At 46.6% G+C, this 22447-nt stretch overlaps 1 protein-coding gene across 1 annotated transcript in view; it reads right to left on the reverse strand.

Moving 5' to 3' along the window:
• Positions 1-22447, reverse strand: part of LOC141259638 (amine sulfotransferase-like) — a 266645-nt gene that overhangs the window by 37964 nt on the left and 206234 nt on the right. Inside the window, exon 3 of the mRNA XM_073675901.1 lies at positions 19923-20131. Within this exon, the coding sequence (XP_073532002.1) occupies positions 19923-20131 (209 nt within the window). The remainder of the gene's footprint in view (positions 1-19922; positions 20132-22447) is intronic.

Raw genomic sequence — 22447 nt, forward strand, 5'->3', positions numbered from 1 at the left:
CACTTTTGCATTGCTTTCAACCAAGACAAATGCATTCACCAGGAAATGTCATTTTAACATTTTACAACCTTATCTGGCCTTGTGGTGTGTGGAACATCATCAGACACATGCATACAGTGCGGAAAAGACATGGGAACAGCATGGGGAAGACCTCTGGAAGCATCTCTGACTCCCAGGTCACTGCCTAAAAGTGTGCCCATCATAAGTAATGCTTGCCTCCCGCCATCCACATCCTTTGTCCCAGTGCAGTGTTCAGTTGTCCCTACCCCATTCCTTGGAATGCAAGCGCAAGTATGCAGCCAGCCACCCACCCACAGGCTGCAATACTATACTGCCAAATTTTTGACAGCTGCTTGCACTTGAAATGTGGCCTTTAAGGCTCGTGGAGGCGGAAGCTTTTCATAACCTCATTCCGGCGGCGGCCAGGTGTCCATACTCGGTCCCCAGCCACCACTGTTTCTCCTGGTGTCGTCTCCGCCTTTCACAAGCACGAGTCCCACAACATTGCCCGTGCCCTCCCCAGTGCACTTACTGGGAAGGACCACCTAATAACAAACATGTGGACAGGTACATGTGGACAGGTGAATGTGGCCAGGGACAGTATGGAGCCAGTCCACAGCTTTTTTTGCTGAGTTGTATTTCACCACAGCCATATTCTTTAGCTTGGTGAAAGGACTTGGGAAACCATATCTACCCAGCTGTCATTTCTCCCAGGAAGTCCTCTAAAGCTGCTTACACCTGAAATGTGGCGTTTTAGGCTCGCAGAGGCGGAAGCTTTTCACAACCTCATGCCTTGTGTCCATTCTTGGTCCCCAGCCGCCACTATTTCTCCCGGTGTTGTCTTCGCCTTCTACAAGTGCGGGTCCCTGAACATTACTACTGGTACTTTTCTGTGGGAATCTGCTTGCCTCCTACCAGCCTGGAATATTTCCAGTAAACTATGGTACAACGCCATGGTATTAGCACTGCCCCCAGTACCAGTAGCAAAGCCTTCCCCAATATCCTTCTCAGGAATTTTATTTGGTAGATTGAGTGGCTGCCGAAATACATTAGTTTCTTCCTAAGGAGCTGAAGATAGAGTGGCAGTAGTTGCAAGTTTCTCCAGCCTGTTAGAAATCAGAGAGTGAACAGCAGCATATTGGATCAATGGATAGCACTGAAGCCTTGCAGCGCTGGGATCCTGGGTTCAAATCCCAGCAAGGACAACATCTGCAAGGATTTTGTATGTTCTCCCCATGTTTGCGTGGGTTTCCACCTCAGTAAAAAAGTAGCCATAGAATGTCCGAGAACCTTTCCACACACTTTTCTTAGCCAGGACTGCTTCTCGGCAGGGTTGGACAGTCCCACAAGAGAATCCTCTGGCTTCTACATCAGGAGAGTTCATGATAGCCCTAACTTTGCAGCTGCTATTGGGCTCTTGAGCGAGGGAAAAAGGTGAGCTCTCAGAATAAAATCCTCTGGTGGGCCCAATGTTTTTCAATCTGAAACAGCTTCTCAGTGGGAGTTGTATTTCACCACAGCCATATTCTTTAGCTCGGTGAAAGGACTGGCATAGAGGGAAACCGTATCTCCTCCGGCTGTCATTTCTCCATCACCAGGTTCCGCCCATTGTCACACACGACCATGCCTGGCTGTATGTTCAGCGGTGAGAGCCACAGATCAAGCTGCTATGTTACAGCTTTCAAAAACTCTGCAGCGCTGGGCAGTTAGTCACCTAAGCATTAAGCATGTTATCTTCAGCGCAGCCTGTTGCCACTTGGCCAAGGCAGTGCTGCAGTGCTTTCAGCTTGTGACTGATGTGGTCGTTTCGGAGATGGAGGAGGAGGTGTAGTAGCTGAACAATGTGATTACATTGAGGTTACATTGGCAACTCTGTTTTTATACTAAAGAAAGATCCTACTGTTTTTTTTTTATGTTATTTTTTAAGGCAAATGCATTCACCGGGAAATGTCAGTTTAACATTTTACAACCTTATATGGCAATGTGGTGTGTGACACATCATCAGGCACATCCTGTTTCATTGATGATGAAGGAACTCTGAAAGACACATAGTAGCTGTAACGAGTACGACATGTTCCCATTAGAAAGGAGAGAGTCTGCTATACAGTTATAGGGTATGCAGTGAGTCCAACAGCTGACCAAATTTAGGAAAAACCCCACTAAGAAATTAAAGACACATAGAGCAGGGCCACAGTAATGACAAATTCCCATTAGAAAGGAGAGAGTCTGCTATACAGTTATAGGGTATGCAGTGAGTCCAACGGCTGACCAGTTTTAGGAAAAACCCCATTAAGAATTTAAAGACACATAGAGCAGGGCCACAGTAACAAGTACGACATGTCCCCATTAGAAAGGAGAGGGTCTGCTATACAGTTATAGGGTATGCAGTGAGTCCAACGGCTGACCAAATTTAGGAAAAACCCCACTAACAATTTAAAGAGACATAGAGCAGGGTCTCAGTAATGCCAAATTCCCATTAGAAAGGAAAGAGTCTCCCACAGTGTTGGCCTATGCAGTGAATGCAAGGGCTGCCAAAAATTTGGAGGCACTTCAATACCCCTTGGAAGAGACGTGGAGGAGGGCCTCATAAAAATTGTCCTCATTAGAATGGAGCGGGCCTCCTATACTTGTAATGCCCATGCACTAAGTGTATGGGCTGACAAATATTTACCCCTGGGGGTATACATGAACATACAGTATAAAAATGTTTTTTTACGTGCATCATAAACACCCTTTAAAAAATTATGTGGGTGTTGCATCACAGACCATGGTCACCCTGGTGATATGGTGGTGGAAGATGAGGAGAAGGAGGAGGACAAGAACAAATAGCCAAAATCATGAAGCGTATACCCATGTGTGGGTGTGGGTGTGAAAAGGTGCATGGGAATACAACTCCCAAGAAAAGACACTAGATTTGAGTTTATGATACGCTGCTATCATTTGGTGGTGTTGAGAAGGCTGGCCCAATCCAGCCCTTGTTCATTTGTTGTTCAGAGTCAGCCTGTCAGCATTTTCAGTTGACAGGCGGATGCGCTTATCAGTTATAATTCCACCAGCGGCATTAAAAACCCGCTCTGATTAAACGCTGGCGGCAGGGCAGGCCAGGACCTCCAAAGCATAGAGAGCCAGTTCATTTCACATATCCAGCTTCGATACCCAATAATTATAAGGCACAGAGGAATCACGGAGGACGTTGGGACGGTCGGCAAGGTACTCCCTCAGCATCTTCCAAAACTTTGTACTCCTTGTGAGAGTACTCCGTGCCTCAGGGCCTGTGCGATGGGAGGGTCTGAGAAAACTCTCCCAGAACTTTGACAGTGTTCCCCTGCCTATGTTGGATTGAAGTTGTGTCTCTTTCGCCTGTACTCCTTGGTTGTCCAACGAAGTGTGCCCTCTGTCGCCAGCGTTTTCAGATGGGAATTTTTTTAATAGTTTGGCAACAAGGGCCTTCTGGTACAGCCCCATTTTTGTAGACCTGTCCGCCTCAGGAATAAGAGATATAAAGTTCTCCTTGTAGCAGGGTTCTAGAAGTGTCACCAACCAGTAATGACTGTCACCCAAAATTTTGAGAACGCGAGGGTCATGGGAAAGGCAGTGTAACATAAATTCAGCTATGCGTGCCAGACTACTAACAGGCAAGACTTCCGTATTCTCACCAAGAGGATGACTGACCATGCTCTCCTCCTCCTCCTCCTCCTCTCTGTCCTCTGACCATCCACGCTGAACAGACAGTCTGACAGCTGTGCAGGTAGTATCATCTATAGTGCAAGAAACCTGCTCCTGTCCTTCCTCCTCCTCCTCCTCTTCCTCATTGTCACCCAATCCACGTTGGTATTAGATGAGGATTGGCTGTGTGTAATGACCATGTATGGTTCCTTGCTCCATCTCATCGTGCTCTGCCTGCAATGCATCCTCTTTGATTGTGAGCAGAGAGCGTTTCAGAAGACAGAGAAGCAGGATGGTGACGCTAAATATGGTGTCATCGCCGCTAACCATCTTGGTGGAGTCCTCAAAGTTTTGGAGGATGGTACATATGTCTGACATCCATGTCCACTCCTGAGGTCTTATGTGTGGAGTCTGAACTGAATACCGACGGCCTTGTTGATGCTGGTACTCAACAACTGCCCTCTTCTGCTCACAAATCCTTCCCAACATCTGCAGTGTAGAGTTCCAGCGCGTGGGGACATCACACACCAGTCTGTGAGCTGTAAGCTGCAAACGCTGCTGAAACATGGCAAGGGCGGCGGAAGCTGCAGCTGACTTTCTAAAATGGGCACACAGGCGGCGTACTTTAATAAGCATATCTGGTAGCTCTGGGTAGGGTTTGAGAAACTGCTGAACCACGAGGTTAAGCACATGGGCCAGGAATGGTATGTGTGTGAGCTCTTTCAGAGCTGTCCACAACTCTTCAGCACTGTGCAGTTTGTCACCTAAGCATATTAGCTTCAGCACAGCCTGTTGTCGCTTGGCCGAAGCAGTGCTGCAGTTCTTCCAGCTTGTGACCGATGTGGTCATTTCAGAGATGGAGGCTGAAGAAGAGGAGGAGGCTGAGGAGGATGTGGTGCAGGAGCTGTAGACCATTGGGGCAACCCTGATTGACCTAAGGCCCACAATCCGTGGCGTCGGGAGGACGTGTTCCATCCCAAGCTCCGACTGGGTCCCGGCTTCCACTATGTTAACCCAGTGTGCCATCAGCGAGATGTACCATCCCTGCCCACAAGCACTTGTCCACGTGTCCGTGGTTAGGTGGACTTTCCCGGTAAGTGCATTGTTTAGGGCACAGCTAATGCCAGCTAATGTTTTGGGACTCGTGCTTATGTAATGCGGGGATGGCACACCGGGAGAAATAGTGGCGGATGGGGACCGAGTACCAAGGGATGGCCGCCACCATGAGGTTGCAGAATGCTTCCATCTCCACGTGCCTAAAAGGCCAAATTTCGAGCGCAAGCAGTCGTGAAATTTGAGAATTTAGTAGTGTGGCCTGTGGGGCGTTGGTTGCATATTTGCGCTTGCATTCTATGGACTGGGGTATGGACAACTGAACGCTGCGCTGGGACAAGGACATGGACGTGCTACCTGAAGTTGCTATTTTAGAGTGCGCAACAACAGGTACAGGGCAGGAGGCATCTTCGCATGCACCATGGACAGGGGATTGGCTTGCATGCACAACAGCGGAAGAAGCAATAGTGTCACCTGCAGACACTGTTCCTGGACCCTAGGGTTCGGTCCACAAAGTCGGGTGCTTTGCTGCCATGTGCCTGATTATGCTGGTGGTGGTCAGGCTGGTCGTTTTGCCACCCCTGCTGATGCTGGCTGGCAGGTGATATAAATTGCCTTTTTGGTGTTATCAGACCTAACAGTTGTACTGGCAAGTTCCTTTGTGTTGGTGTTACGGGGAAAGGTTGCCTACCTTCTGTCTGTGGCCACCACACTGCTTTTTCCTGCCTGTTGGGGTACTCTGCCTCCCTCCCCCTGTGTGCTGCTGTCCTTGCTCTGCATGTCCTCCTGCCAGGTTGGGTCAGTTACTATTAGTGATGAGCGAGTATGTTTTGTTAACCCTTTCACTGAGTATACTCGGCCAAGCACCGAGTATTTATAGCGTGCTCAGTGATATGTTTGAATCACTCCCGTGTGCATGATTTGCGACTTTTCGACAGCTTTGATACATGTGAGGAATGTCTACTTCTGACACATTCCTCACATGTATTAAAGCTGTCAAACCGTCGCAAATAATGCACATGGGAGTGATTCAAACATATCACCGAGCACGCTATAAATACTCGATGCTTGGCCGAGCATACTCGGGGAAAGGGTTAACAAAACATACTCGCTCATCACTAGCTACTATATCATCCACCACCTCGTCTTCCACTTCCGCACCCTGGTCCTCCTCCTGACTTTTTGGCAATTATGTCTCATCATCGTCAACCTCTTGTGACACTTTCCCACCTTCGCCTTCGTGTGACCGTGGCTGCTCAAATATTTGGGCATCGCTACATGCGATCTCCTCTTGCCCCGCTTCAAGTGGACTGGGTGAGAGGCCCGAATCTATAAATGGAAACGTGAACAGAGTGTCCAAGTGTGGGATCAGTTGTCTCCGGGCACTCGGCATGGTGGGAAGAAGGGGGATGAGGGTGAGGAATATGCGGTCCAGACTCACGGCTACTGAGACTTGACCATGTGGAAGACAGGGTGGTGGTGGTGGCTAAATGACTGGAAGCAGTATCCACTATCCAAAAAACAACCTTTTGACACTGCTCTGGGTTCAATAGTGGTGTGCTGCGGTCCCCTAGGAATTGGGACAGGAAAGTCAGGCGAGAAGATGTGTTTGTTGTGGCACAATTGCAGCTTGCCCACGGCCTTGTCCTCGGCCTCTGCATGCACCATCACCATCACGTCCAGTTCCCCGTCCCTTGCCACGTGCCTTGCCCATTTTAAATGGAGGACAGTATCTTCCACGCTCACTACAAATGATTGAGTTTGGAGAGAACTTATATATGATCCTTGTGACTTAGAAAACAGAGTTTTAAATACCTGGCCTGTAGGTAAGTAGTTTGTACAGCAAACTGGTGTGAATTGCTTCACTGACACACTGAAAGAAATTTTTAATGGGGGCCAGAAATGGCAGTATTTTCTGACAACGTATATGTGATCCGTTTGACGGAGAAAACACATTTCTAAATAGCTGGATTTCTAGCGCTGTAATATGGAAAGGACCTGGCTATATTCGGCAGTGCCAACAAGCAAATGGCACAGAAAAACGGTGTTCTCTGGATTGCTTTTTAAGCAAATAATGAGGATTAAATAAAAAAAAAAGTATTCCTGGCCCTTGAGACCTGGGCCTTTGTATAGAAATATCTAACAGCAGCCGAAGGAATGGAGCCTCTTGTGCTATATGCACTGCAGTCTGCTATATACACTGCCTGCCTGATATCTCTGCAGATGGATTAGTTAGTTCTCAAAAGGACTGTTTGTTAAGATGGATATGTGTAATGTACGTTTTTTCTCCCTACACTACCTAATACACAAGCAAATCTCTCCCTGACACAGCAGCACCTCTCCCTACACTGTGATTCCGGAGTGACTGTGACGAGCATGGCGACGCCAGGTCTGATATAGATATGATGACGCTGTGCGGCCAGCCAATCTGTAATGCCCACAACCACCATGGCTGCGGCATTACAGTGAGTGGCAGGCAATCCCTGCATGTTGATTGGCGCTCTAAATGCCAAAACATGCAGGGAGGGGACCCGAGCTCCGCCGAGCAACCCCGGAAATACTCAGCGAGCGCCGAGCATCTCGAGTAGTGAAATGCTCGGGCGAGCACCAAGCAGTAGCGAGCATGCTCGCTCATCACTAGTCTTTACCACACAGTATCAGACACAGCTCCCATTGCCACTTGCTTCATTAACACAGTACATATCCATCATTTACTTATGTTCAGCTTGGACTATCCCTACGCTTGATCGTTCTGTCAGCACCAGGTATTGCTTGTCTGGCATCGCAGTATTCCCGAAATCTGCTACGTTTCTCTCACGTCCATATTCCTCTGTACAGAAGGGGTTAAGGTGCTCTTCATAGCACCTGTATCGAGCCATAGGCTCCAGAAGTTGCACGAATGTCAGTAAGGAGTTTTGTACCACTCCGTGCTTCTTGCCCACTGCCACTTGAACTTGACCTTGTCTCCAACAAACACACAAACTAACTAATTCCACAAACCCAGGAAGTAGTTACCTTTTCTACTAGCCCTATCCTTCTCCCTAATGTGGGCTAGCACCAAATATTAACTATATATTATCCTATTTACTGACATTCCTTTTTCTATGCTTTCTCTATACCTGACCTAAGTGTCCCTGTGTCACTTTAGGTATTACCTTCACAGTACTCACACAGCAGCATCAGTACCTATAACACTATGCATTATTCATATTACTTATACATTACACAATCCCTATAACATGGCTAAAAACTATGCATATTATACTTTCAATGCATATCACACTCTATACATTCTACATTTCACATGACACAATAAAAGCCAGTAAAAATGCACAGCACTATTTTTATTACGCAACGGCTGACTTCAGGGGCAGGGACAGGGCAGTGCACATGACGCGCCCCCTGGGCCGTGGGGTACCCGGAGCCGGGCCGGTAGATGTTGGGGGTTGTAATCACCGTGGCGGTGACCCGGTCCGTGACCCAGGTGGTCAATCCAAGTTTAGTAGATGTATATAGGTTTATAATGTCCGACTACGCCACCTGTGGAGTGCAGCTAATGAGGCTGCCGCTGCGGAACAGTCCTCTGAAGCTGATGGGTTGGCAGCAAGGGTGGTATAACTCCCCACAGGAAGAGTGTAGCTTAAGGGCAATGTGTGTGGATGATGGTGGTTGTGCAGGGTGTCGTGGTGCAGAAATAACCACAGAGTCTGTATAGTGCAGTCCCAGGGTCTTTACTGGTGGCAATTAGACAGGCCTGGACTGGAGTACTGGCTAGAGATAAGAGTCCGGTCAGTCTGGGAGCAAGCATAGAGTCTTCCTGGCCAGGTGGAGTTGTAGGCCGGCCGTGCTCACTATTCTCTTTGGCTATTCTGCTTTTAGCTGTGTTGTCGCCCACGTCCCTGAGTGTAACATGCTGTGCTCACCCGTATGACTGGCAGCTCGGGCCTTGTGGATGCCTCGCTCCTCCTTGGCGGTACTGGTCCCTCGGTGCTGCTGAGCCTCCGGGCATCTGATGGGGGCCAGGAGACCTGCAATCTCCTGCCCTACGGTATCTGCTGCTGGGCCTGAAGGGTCCCACAGCCTCGGACTCCAGTGTCCGGTTCCTGTGTAGCTCCAGCTAGGACGAGCTATCTCCAGCTCCAGTCCTTAGCTCCTCTCTCTTCAGTGTCCTAATCTCGACTCCTGCACTAAGATAAACTAACCCCGCCTCCAGATCCAGTTGCCAAGGGGAGGGTCCTCCCCTTGCTAGTCTGAAGCCAGGAAGTGTTGCATGTATTGTGTTCCTGACCAGGAAACCCCTGTTTGCCTCCAGACATGGCATTACCTCTTTTGAGGGAAGCAATACCACTGTGGCAACCAGACCCTTGGGGTGCCACATTCCCCCCTAGTTAATTTCAGTACTCCGGGACTGAACATAATTTTGCAAAATAACAGGTAGCAAATACAATAGCAATAACAAGGTACATTAGAATATTTACAAGCATTGTAGTCCTTGATAGGTTACAGTATAATCTGCAACCAGGTGTCCATTCCACGGTGCAAGGTGTAATTTGAGGGACCCGTCCAAAACCCTCCACGGAGGCCCTGGGGTGGCTGCAGGGCATTGATGATCCAAGTGTTGGACCACATCTTCGGCCACCTCCAACGAGTTTTTGTTCAGTGGTCTTTCAGAAGGGGGCACTTTTACAAGTGCAACTAGTTACAATGAAAATCTCATATAAAACATTTAAATACGTTTATACTTTAAATTTCTGCATTTTAAATTCTCCAATGGGCAGGGGGCTGCCCTTTTGTAGCTCTTGTAGATCTACGGAGTACACTATCTGTCAGTGCTCTACCCTGGTCCCTTGTGTCTACCCCTGGTGTGGTGGGTTCAGTGTGAACTGCATCACTAGTATTTTGAGGTGAGACTAGTAGGTTGGGCAACTTCCTAAGGATTCTTTGGCTTAGGTTCACTATTAGCAGAGGGTTGATTCTCCTGGTCTGCTGTTGATGAAACTTCTGCTTCCGGGGCCAACTGTTCTTCCAACTCTTCTGGGACTTCTGCAGCTTCCTGAGGGGCTGGTTGGAGAAAGGTAAGGACTGGCACAACAATTGCATTGTTCACTTGTGTCCACGACCGTGGAAATTCTCCGAGTACCGTTTTGACCATTTCTTCCACTTCCTCTGTGGGTTGAGGGCTATCTTGGTCTTCTTTAGGGTATTGCAGTTGCTCGGGACATTTCTTCAAATGGTCTCTTGAAACTGTTGCTGAGGTTTCTCCTCCATCCTTACTAATGAGGCACACTTTGGTGTTATCATGACTCGAGGGTAGGATGGTGTACGGCTCTACCTCCCACTGGTCATCCAATTTGTGGAGTCACCTCTTCCTCTTAAGGACTTGCTCTCCAGGTAACAAGGGGACAGCAGGTGCGTGTTGATTGTAGGTCTTCTCTTGTTTTTGTCTTGCTTGGGACAGACTTCTTTCAACACTCTCTTGCACTTTGCGGTATTGTTGCTGCCACTCAGTATCCCAATCTGCATCTGGTGAGGCTGTCTCTGGCGTTAGGACTCCCATGTCCAGCTTGATGGGTAGCTTACCAGGTCTTGCTCTCATCAGGTAAGCAGGTGTGCAGTTGGTAGAGTTTACTGGGATATGGTTGTATAGGTCCACCAGATCCGGTAGCTTTTATGGCCACAGGCTGCGTTCTTCCAGGGGCAACGTCTTCAACAGGTCTATCACCACCTGGTTCATCTTCTCACACAACCCGTTGGTCTGGGGGTGATACGGCGTTGTCCTGATTTTCTTGCAGCCGTACAGGTTGCAGAATTCCTGGAACACCTCCGCTTCGAAGGACCTTGGTCAGTAAGCACACGTTCTGGGTAACCGTGCGGGTGGCAAAAGTGCTGCTGGAAAGCTTTGGCTGCTGTCTGAGCCGTCTGGTCCTTTACTGGCACTACTACCAGGAACCAGGAGTAGTGGTCTACGATGCTGAGAGTGTAGACATAGCCTGACCTGCTTGGGGCTAGCTTCAGGTGGTCCAAGGCTACCAGTTCAAGTGGCTGCTTGGTGATGATGTGCTGCAGGGGAGCCCTCTGGCTGTCATGGTCTTTTCTTCTCAGGTTGCATTCTCGATACCACCTCTCCATTGCTTTCCTCATGCCAGCCCACTATAACCATTCACGTAGCAGGACTTCCAACTTCTTCCAGCCAAAGTGTCCTGCTCCATCGTGGTACGCTTCCAAGACCATTGACGCATCCCGCCTCGGGACTACCACCTGCCAGACCAATTCATGTGTCCGAGAGTTGATGGCTCTTCGACACAGCTTCCCTTCATAGATGAATAGCTTGTCCTTCTCCTTCCACATCTGTTTGGTCTCCTCTGGAGCATCTGGATCAGGGTACAAGTCAGCTCGTGTCAGCAACTCCTTGACTAGGCGAACAGCCGGGTCACTATCTTGTGTCTCTGCCCATCCATGGTGGGCCAATGGATTGAACGTGGCCTCTCTGTTGGCGTAGCACCTGTTCTTCACACAATGGGAGCACTGGGTTACTCCATTACGGTGGAAAGCGGGGATCTCTATCTCCTCTAGCTCTTCCGTATCTTCTCCCCCATCTGGCAGGTTAGGCATCCTGGACAGCGCATCGGTGTTTGCATTCTTGCGCCCAGCCCGGTACTTGATGGTGAACTCATAATTAGACAGTCGGGCCATCCATCTTTGTTCCAGGGCACCAAGTTTCACAGTGTCCAGGTGCATCAGCGGGTTATTATCCGTGAAGACGGTGAATTTGGAGGAGGCGAGATAATGCTTGAAGCGTTCTGTCACAGCCCAGACTACGGCGATGAACTCCAACTTGAAGGAACTGTAGTTTTCGGGGCTCCTTACTGTGGGCCGGAGCTTCCTGCTGGCATAGGCAATCACTCTTTCTCTGCCTTGCTGTATCTGGGACAGCACCGCTCCTAGCCCCACGTTACTTGCGTCTGTATGGAGTATGAAGGGTTGGCCATAGTCAGGGTAGGCCAGGATCTCGTCTCCTGTGAGTGCCATCTTCAGCCTGCTGAAGGATTCGTCTTCCAGCTTATCCCATTTGAATGGAGGCTTTGGGTTTTTGGCCTTCTTGGACTGGCCTACTAGGAGGTCCTGCATGGGTGCTGCCATCTTGGTGAAGCCTTGGATAAATCTTCGGTAGTAGCCCACCAAGCCGAGGAACTGCCGCACTTCCTTGATAGTGGAGGGTCTTGGCCAGTCCTTGATTACTGTGACCTTGTCAGGGTCCGGTGCTACACCTTCAGCGCTTACCACATGACCTAGGTACTGTACCTTGGGCTTCAACAGGTGGCATTTTGACGGCTTCACCTTCAGGCCAAAACCAGCTAGCGCTTCAAACACCTCTGCCAGGTGCTTCAGGTGATCTTCATAGGACTTGGAGTATACTATGACATCATCCAGGTACAGCAAGACTGTCTCGAAGTTCTTATGTCCTAGACAGCAATCCATCAACTGCTGGAAGGTTCCTGGGGCGTTGTAGAGCCCGATTGGCATGCCGTTGAACTCGCTGAGGCCCATCGGGGTTGTGAATGCGGTCTTTTCTTTATCCGCCTCCGCTACAGGAACCTGCCAATACCCACTAGTGAGATCCAAAGTAGAGAAATAATTGGCAGATATTAATGCAGCTAGTGACTCCTCAATCCTGGGTAATGGGTATGCATCTTTATGTGTAATGCGGTTAATTTTCCTGTAGTCTACACACATTCTCATTGTGCCATCTTTTTTTCTTACGAGGACTAATGGAGCTGCCCAGGGGCTACAACTGTCTCTTATTACCCCAGCCTCCTGCATCTCACGTAACATCCCTTTGGCATTTTGGTAGTGTGCAGGGGGTACAGGCCGGTACCGCTCTTTAATGGGTGGATGGTCTCCCATGGGGATATGGTGTTGAACCCCTTTCACCTGCCTGAAGTCGAGCGGGTGTTTTCTGAAGACCCTTTCATACTACTAGACCACATGGTATACTCCATGTTTTTGGTGCTGAGAGGTGGAGTCAGTGCCTACGTGTAGCTTCTGACACCAGTCCTCCATCTGTCCCTTGGAGCCATTATCCTCCGCCAGTTTGGATGGAGGTAAGGGTTCCACTGTTTTTATAGAATTGTTGCTGACGGTGAATAATTTGGCAAGGGTAGCATACCGGGGCAAATGGACTTCTTTCTCCCCAATATTTAGGATGCGGACTGGCACTCACCCATGGCGGACATCAACCACCCCCCTGGCTGTCAAGATGGAGGGCCTACTGTCAGAGTATACAGTCTCCACCAGGGCCTGGTAATCTCTACCCCTGAGACTGATTGCTGCCCAACACCATATCAACATTTCACTTCTTGGGGGCATGGCAATGGGGAACGGGTCACTCATCCTGACACTGCCAATTTCACCACCAGACAGTTCTACCTGTTGTCTTCTCATCAGGCCTCTGATTTCTCTCTGCAGAACCCGCTGCTGACTGGAACTGGCGGTCTCCGCAACCTGCTGTAACAAGACAATAATTTCTGAAAGACAATTTTCAATGACATTAGTGCCTAAGGTTATCATGGGATGACTTTCTTGGTGATCAATGTCAACAATTATCATTCCTTGCGCCGGCAATTCCACTTTGCCAACCTTTATGGTCACTTCTTTAAACCCCACTTGAGGTACGGGCTGACCATTGCTGGCATAGATGCTTAAATGTTCATCTGGATTCTGGACGGCGGGTAATGTCTGAGTCAGTCCAGTATCGCTTGTAAAGAATGTAAGGGATAGTGGTCACCTGGGATCCAGTGTCAAGCAACGTGCTCATCGGGATTCCGTCAAGCACGACAGGTAGGACCGGTCGTTCCCCCACATACTTGTCTCGCCAGTTGCGTGGGCCTGGTGGTCTTACGCCTGGGGGTTGGCCCTCTGCCCCAGGTTTTGCTCGTTTAAATTACAGTACCTTGCATAATGTCCTGGCTTGTGACAGCGGCGGCAGATGGGTTGTCCGTCCTGGTCGTAGCGGTCACTGATCCTCCCTCTGGTTGGTGGAATCCTCCTCTGTTGTCACCACGGGATGTCCTCCGGACTGGAAGCCAGCTGGATCTTCCCTTTAGGGGACACCTGCAAGGACTGCACAGTTTTGGCTAGTGCAGCTACACTTTTAGTCAGCTCTTGGACCTGAAGGTGCAGGTCTGTAGACGGATCATTGTTCAGAGTCTGTGCATCAGCTCCCACAGGCTCTGGGGAAAAGGGTGCCACCTCCTGGTGGTAGGTGATAGCTGGGCGCCAGTGAGATGTAGCGCCACCTGGTGTTGGTTCTCGCAGCAACCGGATGGCTCTGTCTTTAAATTGTGCAAAGTCCAAATCAGGGTTTTGCAGAGCCATTATGCGCAGCTGTGTCCAGTGAGCACTGGACAGGAGCCCCTCAATAAACTGCTCAGTTAGCAATCTGTTCTCATCATGCACACTGTCGGGGTCTACCTGTTTGATGGCCCTCAGCGCCTACAGGTTTAAAGCATAGTCCCGTACACCGTCATGCGCCCGTTGTTTGCACCCATAAAACTTCATTTTTATCTCTGCTGTAGTACGGGTGTCAAAAGTGTCCTTTATGCGGGCCAGTATCTCTTTCACAGTCCCTTTGTCTCTGGCTGACCAGGACTTCACTTCTCTCTGGGCTGCACCAATCAACTGGCCTATAAGGATGCTCACTTTCTGCTCCTCGGACAGGGGATACAGTTTAAATAAGCTGCTCAGTCTTTCTTTAAAGTCACTCAGGGTGTGTGACTCTCCTGAGTACTGGGGCAAGCACGCCGCCCCCGGTATATATGGCATGGAGAATGGCATTACCGCGGCAGCGGCCGCACCTGAAGTTCCCTCCATATTGGGTGTCTTCCTCCCCCCTAGTGAACCGTGGCCTACCTTCTTTCACTTTGCTTCCGTAGGCCGCAGTTCCACAGGTGATGGTCTCCTTTGAGGACCTGGCGTCACTTGCTTCTGATGTCAGAGCTCGCTGGGGCTCCTTCCAGGACCTGGCGCTGCGTCAGTGCGTGAGGCGGGTCTTGGGCTTCTCGCGCTTCCAGTGGTTACGCCCCTCTTCCCGCGTGACGATCCGTAAATGGCGGCCAATGGCGGGAAACAGCGGTAATTGGTGGGAAAACTTCACCACGGTATGCTACAAAGTTCGTGAAGGCGCACAGTACCCGGTGGTAATGGGCACGAAATCCTGCCGACTACGCCAAAGTTGATGCTCCCCCTGGGCCGTGGGGTACCCGGAGCCGGGCCGGTAGATGCTGGGGGTTGTAGTCACCGTGGCGGTGACCCGGTCCGTGACCCAGGTGGTCAATCCAAGGGTAGTAGATGTATATAGGTTTATAATGTCTGACTATGCCACCTGTGAAGTGCGGCTAATGAGGCCGCCGCTGCAGAACAGTCCTCTGAAGCTGATGGGTTGGTAGCAAGGGTGGTATAACTCCCCACAGGAAGAGTGCAGCTTCAGGGCAATGTGTGTGGATGATGGTGGTTGTGCAGGGTGTCGCAGTGCAGAAATAACCACAGAGTCCGTATAGTGCAGTCCCAGGGTCTTTACTGGTGGCAATTAGACAGGCCTGGACTGGAGTACTGGCTAGAGATAAGAGTCCGGTCAGTCTGGGAGCAAGCATAGAGTCCTCCTGGTCAGGTGGAGTTGCAGACCTGCCGTGCTCACTATTCTCTTAGGCTATTCTGCTTGTAGCTGTGATGTAGCCCTCGTCCCTGAGTGTAACGTGCTGTGCTCACCCGTATGGCTGGCAGCTAGGGCCTTGTGGATGCCTCGCTCCTCCTTGGCGGTACTGGTCCCTCGGTGCTGCTGAGCCTCCGGGCGTCTGATGGGGGCCAGGAGACCTGCAATCTCCTGTCCTACTGTATCTGCTGCTGGGCCTGAAGGGTCCCACAGCCTCGGACTCCGGTGTCAGGTTCCTGTGTAGCTCCAGCTAGGACGAGCTATCTCCAGCTCCAGTCCTTAGCTCCTCTCTCTTCAGTGTCCTAATCTCGACTCCTGCACTAAGATAAACTTATCCCGCCTCCAGATCCAGTTGCCAAGGGGAGGGTCCTCCCCTTGCTAGTCTGAAGCCAGGAAGTGTTGCATGTATTGTGTTCCTGACCAGAAAACCCCTGTTTGCCTCCAGACATGGCATTACCTCTTTTGAGGGAAGCAATACCACTGTGGCAACCAGACCCTTGGGGTGCCACGCACACCCTTACACATACATAGAAGAGTTATTTATCTTCACATCAGCATTAGATGTTCTATTTTTTTTGTTCTGATTCAGGAACAGAAAAATGGAACTCCTGTTAAAAATAGATCCATTCTATGAAGGCTACAAATGGAGAAAAAAGAGCTCATTCACTGTAAGGCTATGTGCCCACGATGCAGAAATTCTCAGGATTTTTTCCTGAGCGTTTCTGCTCTCCCTGGCAGAAAAAAACGCATGCAGATTGTACATGCGTTTTCCTACCAGGGACATGCGGATGTGAAGCGTTCTTCACTTGCATTTCCGCATGCGGGTTGACAAGCGCTTTCCAAGCAATTTTAGCATCACTTGGAAAGTGCTTGACAACTTGGTCACACTATTTAAATCCATGCAAACAGCATGGATTTATATAGTGTGACCGGAGAGAATGTCAAAAGATAAAAAAATAAATCTATACTTACCTTCTGATGGCCCGCTCTGCCTTGCTTCACCGTCCCGGCTGCCGGCAGATCGCGTTACACTGAAGGACCTGCCGACGTCAACGTCGCGTGACCCGTCACATGACTATGACGTCAGCGCAGGTCCTTCAGTACATCGCGAGCTGCCGGCAAGTGAAGAGAAGGAAAGCGGGGGCTGTCAGAAGGTAAGTATATATTTATTTTTTATTTTATTCTTTTTTTTTTTACAGTTTTCTATGGTACCCAGGTCTGGAGGAGAGTCTCCTCTTCTCTAGACCTGGGTACCATCCGCACATTAGAACGCATGGAATGCGCATCTACATATACAGTGATGCGTAATCCATGCGATCTAATCCAAGTTTTTGCTGCTGCGTTAATGCTTAAAAAAGGTATGGTGGGCACACAGCCTAAAGGATCTGTGCTTCTGTTCAGGAGTCAGCCTTTAAAGTGTAATCAGGGCCAGTTTTAGACAAAATGGGGCCTTGGGCAAAAAGTTTAAAGTGGGGCCCCAAATGCTAACATATTGCACCTTCACAGAAACATTTAGGTTGCATTTTCATGACCTGAATTCAGGCCGTGAAAAGAAAACAATCGACAATTTACAAGTTGTTTGGCACTTGTTTATTGGACTCTTTACACAGGCTGAGGAAAAGTGACAGGCACAGAACAATCACCAGTAGATCAATCTGGTGCTTTACAGTATCATGTTATCAGCAGCACATCTGCAGTTTACACCTGTAGATGTGCCGCAGGAAAATAATGATTTGTGTTCCGTCACAAACAATCCAATCACTCAATTAATGAACATTATTTTGCTGATTCGTTGGGTGATTTCCAACATGTTTACACCTATGAACTCTTGTTTATTCTGCCAATATTTATAAATATGGATGCTACATACACACACAGCATGTCACACACACGTATACACACAGTGCATGATACACACACATATGTACATACAGTGGCATGTAAAAGTTTGGGCACACCTGGTCAAAATTACTGTTATTGTGAACAGTTGAACAAGTTGAAGTTGAAATCATCTCTAAAAGACCTAAAGGTATAGATGACACATTTACTTTGTTTTTAGGCCAATATATATATTTATGTTATTTTTTACATTTTAAAAATTACAAAAAGGAAAATAGACCAGTGCAAAAGTTTGGGCAACCTTACACATCTTTGTGCTCAGATAATTTTGACCAAGGTTTCAGACCTTAATTAACCTGTTAGGGTTATGGCTTGTTCACTATCATCGTTAGGAAAGGCCAGGTGATGCAAATTTCTCAGCTTTATAAAAACATAGCCTTTTCTAACCTTGTGCCAAAAAACAGCAGCCATGCGTTCTTCTAAGCAGTTGCCTAGCACTCTGAAAATTAAAATGGTGGAGGCACGCAAAGCAGGAAAAGGTAAAATAAGATAGCAAAGTGTTTTTAAGTTGCCCTTTCCTCAATTCGAAATGGAAGTAAGAGTTGCCTTTTCCTCAATTCGAAATGGAAGAAACGGGAGTTAACATGAACAGTGGAAGTCAAGATAAGGTCTGGAAGATCAAGCAACAATTTCAGTGAGAATTTCAATGCTTGTAGGATTGCTAGAGAGGCAAATCAGAACCCCTGCATGACTGCAAGAGACCTTCAGTAAGATTTAACAGACTCTGAAATTGTGGTAAATTGTTCTACTGTTCAGAGATACCTTCAAATATGGCCTTCATGGAAGAGTCATCAGAAGAAAACCTCTCCTGCATACTCATCATAAAATTCAGCTTCAGACGTATGCAAAAGAACATTCAAACAAGCCTGAATCATTTTAGAAACAAGTCATGAGAACCGATGAGGTTAAAATAAAACTCTTTGACCACAATGATCAAAGGTATGTGTGAAGAAAAAAAGGCACAGAATTTCAGGAATAGAACATGTCACCAACCATTAAGCATGGTGGTGAATGAACCATGCTTTGGGGTTGTGTTACAGTCAATGGCACGGGGAAAATTTCACGGTTAAAGGGAAGAATGGATTCAATGAAATTTTAACAAATTTTTGATGAAAACATAACGCATCTGTAAAATAGCTGAAGTTGAAATGAGGATGGCTTCCACAAATGGATAATGATCCTAAACACACGTCAAAATCCACAACAGACTACCTCAAAAAGCACAAGCTGAAGGTTTTACAATGGCCCTCACAGTCCCCTGATCTGAATATCATTGAAAATCTGTGATTAGTAGTGATGAACGAGCAGTAAAATGCTCGGGTACTCGTTGCTCGGGTCGAGCAAATTGGAATGCTCGAGTGCATGGTCTGAGTAACGAGCTCAATGTAAGTCTATGGGAAACGCGAGCATTTTTCAGGCAGCTCCCCCGCCGGTCTGCAGAGGGCCTAAAAATTGCCCAAATCAATGGGAACAGTGCTCAAATTGCATGGGAACAGCATGGGGAAGACCCCTGGAAGCATTTCTGACTTCGAGGTTACTGCTGTCAACAATGTTGTCAGAGTATTACGCCACTTTCACAGACTCAAAATAAAACATACAAAAATGAAACCAAAATGGAATTTCCTGGGAAATATGTAAAGGAACATCCTTTCTAGGGTAATGACTTGTATATAAGGCAAAATAAATAACCAAAAACAAAAATACTCCTCCACTCTTTGGGCTATATTCACACATCGCGTTTTTGATGTGTTTTTGCATTGCTTTCAACGATGAAAAATACATTCACCAGTAAATTTCATTTTAACATTTTACAACCTTATCTGCCATGTGGTGTGTGAAACATCATCAGACACATCCTGTTTCATTTATGAAGGAGGGATTGTGAAAGTCACAAACACTAATTTTACAGCCTTACTATTCTTAAATGGCCAGGAATAGGCTATGCTTTGTTGTTCCCATTATTAAAGAATGGGTCTCCTATACTATTATTGCGTATGCAGTGACTGCAAGGGCTGCCAAAAATTAGGACGCAACCCAATAGCCCAATACCCAACAGACATAGAGGAGGGTCTCAGTAAAAAAAATGTTCCCATTATGAATTAGCGGGTCTCCTATAGTGGCAATGCCCATGCAGTGACTGCAAGAGCTGCCAAAATTTGGGAAAAACCCCACTAATAATTTAAAGACACATAGAGCTGGGCCACAGTAACGACATGTTCCCATTAGAAAGGAGAGGGTCTGCTATCCAGTTATAGAGTATGCAGTGAGTGCAACAACGGCTGCCAAAATTTAGGAAAAACCCCACTAACAATTTAATGACACATAGAACAGGGCCATAGTAACGACATGTTCCCATTATAAAGGAGAAGGTCTGCTATACAGTTATAGGATATGCAGCGAGTTCAACGGCTGCCAAAATTTAGGAAAAACTGTTGCTAGTGAGCAAGTGTCCATAAAATAAATAGAAATTCTAGGAAATATTTTTAATATTATTTTATTTTTTTACCCTAAAACTTATCAAAGCACCAATATTGTAAAATCATCTTTTAAAGAATTAATATGATAAATATTGGAAGAGAATACTTATGTGATTTACTTTTCCCATCTTAAACCTCAGATCTTTAGGCATTAGATAATAAGGCAGATGAGATGTGAAGAGACGAGGAGATGGACGGCTGTTGAAGTCAGAGTTGTAAAAGTTATACTCAATCCACGGCACTCTTTCAATGTTTTCAATCTGTTCTGTTGTGTTTCGATGGCCTTCATTAAATATTAGGCTTAGAATTTGCTGTGTCCAAATTGTACCTGCAGAATAGCATGCATTAATTAACATTTAACATGCAAAATGTATTAATTTCTTTTCAGCTTTCTACTATGAATATACAGGTGCATCTCACAGAATTAGAATTTCATCAAAAATGTAATTTATTTCAGTTCTTCAATGCAAACAGTGAAACTCAGATATTATATAGAGTCATTACAAACAGAGTGATCTATTTCAAGTGTTTATTTCTGTTAATGTTGATGATTATGGCTTACAGCCAATGAAAACACAAAAGTCAGTAAATTAAAATAATTAACAAAAAAGACCTGCAAAGGCTTCCTAAGCATTTAAAAAGGTCCCTTAGTCTGTTTCAGTAGGCTCCACAATCAATGGGAAGACTTCTTACTTGACAGATGTCCAGAAGGCAGTCATTGACACACTCCACAAGGTCCCAGAGTTCCAATTTTCATTTGAAAATCAAGTTCCCAGAGTCTGGAGGAAGACTAGAGAGGCACACAATCCAAGCTGCTTGAGGTCTTGTGTAGGTCCACTGTGTTTTATCAAAATGAATGTAAGCACAGCTGTCTACCAGGAAATTTTAGAGCACTTCATGCTTCCCTCTGCCGACAAGCTTTTTGGAGATGGAAATTTTATTCTCCAGCAGGACTTGGCTCCTGTCCACACTGCCAAAAGTACCAATACCTGGTTTAAAAACAAGAGTATCACTGTGCTTGATTGGCCAGCAAACTCGCCTGACCATAACCTCATAGAGAATCTATGGGGTATTGTCAAGAAAAGATGAGAGACACCAGACCCAACAATGCAGACGAGCTGAAGGCTGCTATCAAAGCAATATGGGCTTCCATAACACCTCAGTAGTGCCAATCGTCAACATTAACAGAAATAAACACTTGAAATAGATCACTCTGTTTGTAATGACTATATAATATATGAGTTTCACTTTTTGTATTGAATAACTGAAATAAATTAGCTTTTGGATGATATTCTAATTTAGTGAGATGCACCTGTATACTACTATAATGTGCACGTGGGATGCACCTTCTGTGTTCCATGGTCATCCTTTGCCTACACTATAGGACAGGGTTATGTATTAGACGTGCACTTGGGATGCTATATAATGCTGAGAGCAGGGATCAGCTATGCATAAGGTTACAGCACCTGCGGCAATGTGGCAGATGAATTGTGAAGGCATGCCACAACTAGCTGAGTTATACTAGTGGATTATCCTGATAGTTTTTTTTATAATGCACTGACACTTAGGGACCTGTGCATTAAATTAATTATACTTGAAAGTTGCTATTAAAGCACTGATACCAAGGGATTTGTGCAATAAATTAATTAATACACTATAAGAATGAATGAATGCAGTCAATTTGATTTAAGGCTAGGGAGAGGCATATGAGATATTTCATAACTGGTGTTACTATTCAATTTGCATTCAGTATATATATATATCAGGATATATGTATATATATCCTGATATATGCAATAAATGAATAATGAGAGCTATGTGGAGCTAGGATTAGGATATTTAATATAAGTATCACCTTTGATATGTACAATAGAAGACCTTGTACTAATTTAAAGAAGCTCTCCCATCAAAGTTTTTATCTTCTTAATATATTGCAATCATCATATTATACAGCACTGTCTACTTATAAATGCTCATTTTGCCTTTCTGCCCAGTTAATTCTTCTCTTTTTTCTGCTTTATGAAGAATGAGGAAGTCTCTTGTCCCTGTATGATTCATTGCCCTCTTCAACTCCTGACCCAGGGGCTTTGTTCCTCCCTCCGCCAGGGACTTTTGCAGTGATTCAGGACTTGTGCAGAGAAAATTGACCTCCTGTTTCTACATAGAGCTTAGAAGGATTTAGCTAGTCAGTTTTTATTCACGTGATGTCACAGACCTAATGAAAAACAGAAGAATTAACTGGGTAGAAAGTCAAATTGAGCAATTGTAAGTACACAGTGACATATAACATGATGATTGCAATATATTAAGAGGATAAAAACTTAGTTGGGCGTGCTTCTTTACAGAGCTTGATAGGGGTTCAGTACAGTCCTAGGAGACCTCAGCAGTGTAATCTTTTTTTTTCAGGGCAATTGAATACATTGAAATACTTGTGATTTGCTGTAAATCACTTATCAATATATATTCAATTAGTTTCTAAATGGGCCCCTGGTGGAACTGAGAAGGTTACCTATGAAAATTTAATATGCACAGACATGCTGGCCATGGTCTATATGGCGAGCTGCTGTATCTATTATCATTACAGCGAGAGCCCTTTTCCTAGGGGTATACGGTCCTTTAGTTTTTAATAAATTCCTATGTCGCT

Source organism: Phyllobates terribilis, unplaced genomic scaffold, assembly GCF_046119375.1.
Source record: "Phyllobates terribilis strain yellow unplaced genomic scaffold, ASM4611937v1 Scaffold_3__8_contigs__length_932513732, whole genome shotgun sequence".
NCBI classification, from domain to species: Eukaryota; Metazoa; Chordata; class Amphibia; order Anura; family Dendrobatidae; genus Phyllobates; species Phyllobates terribilis.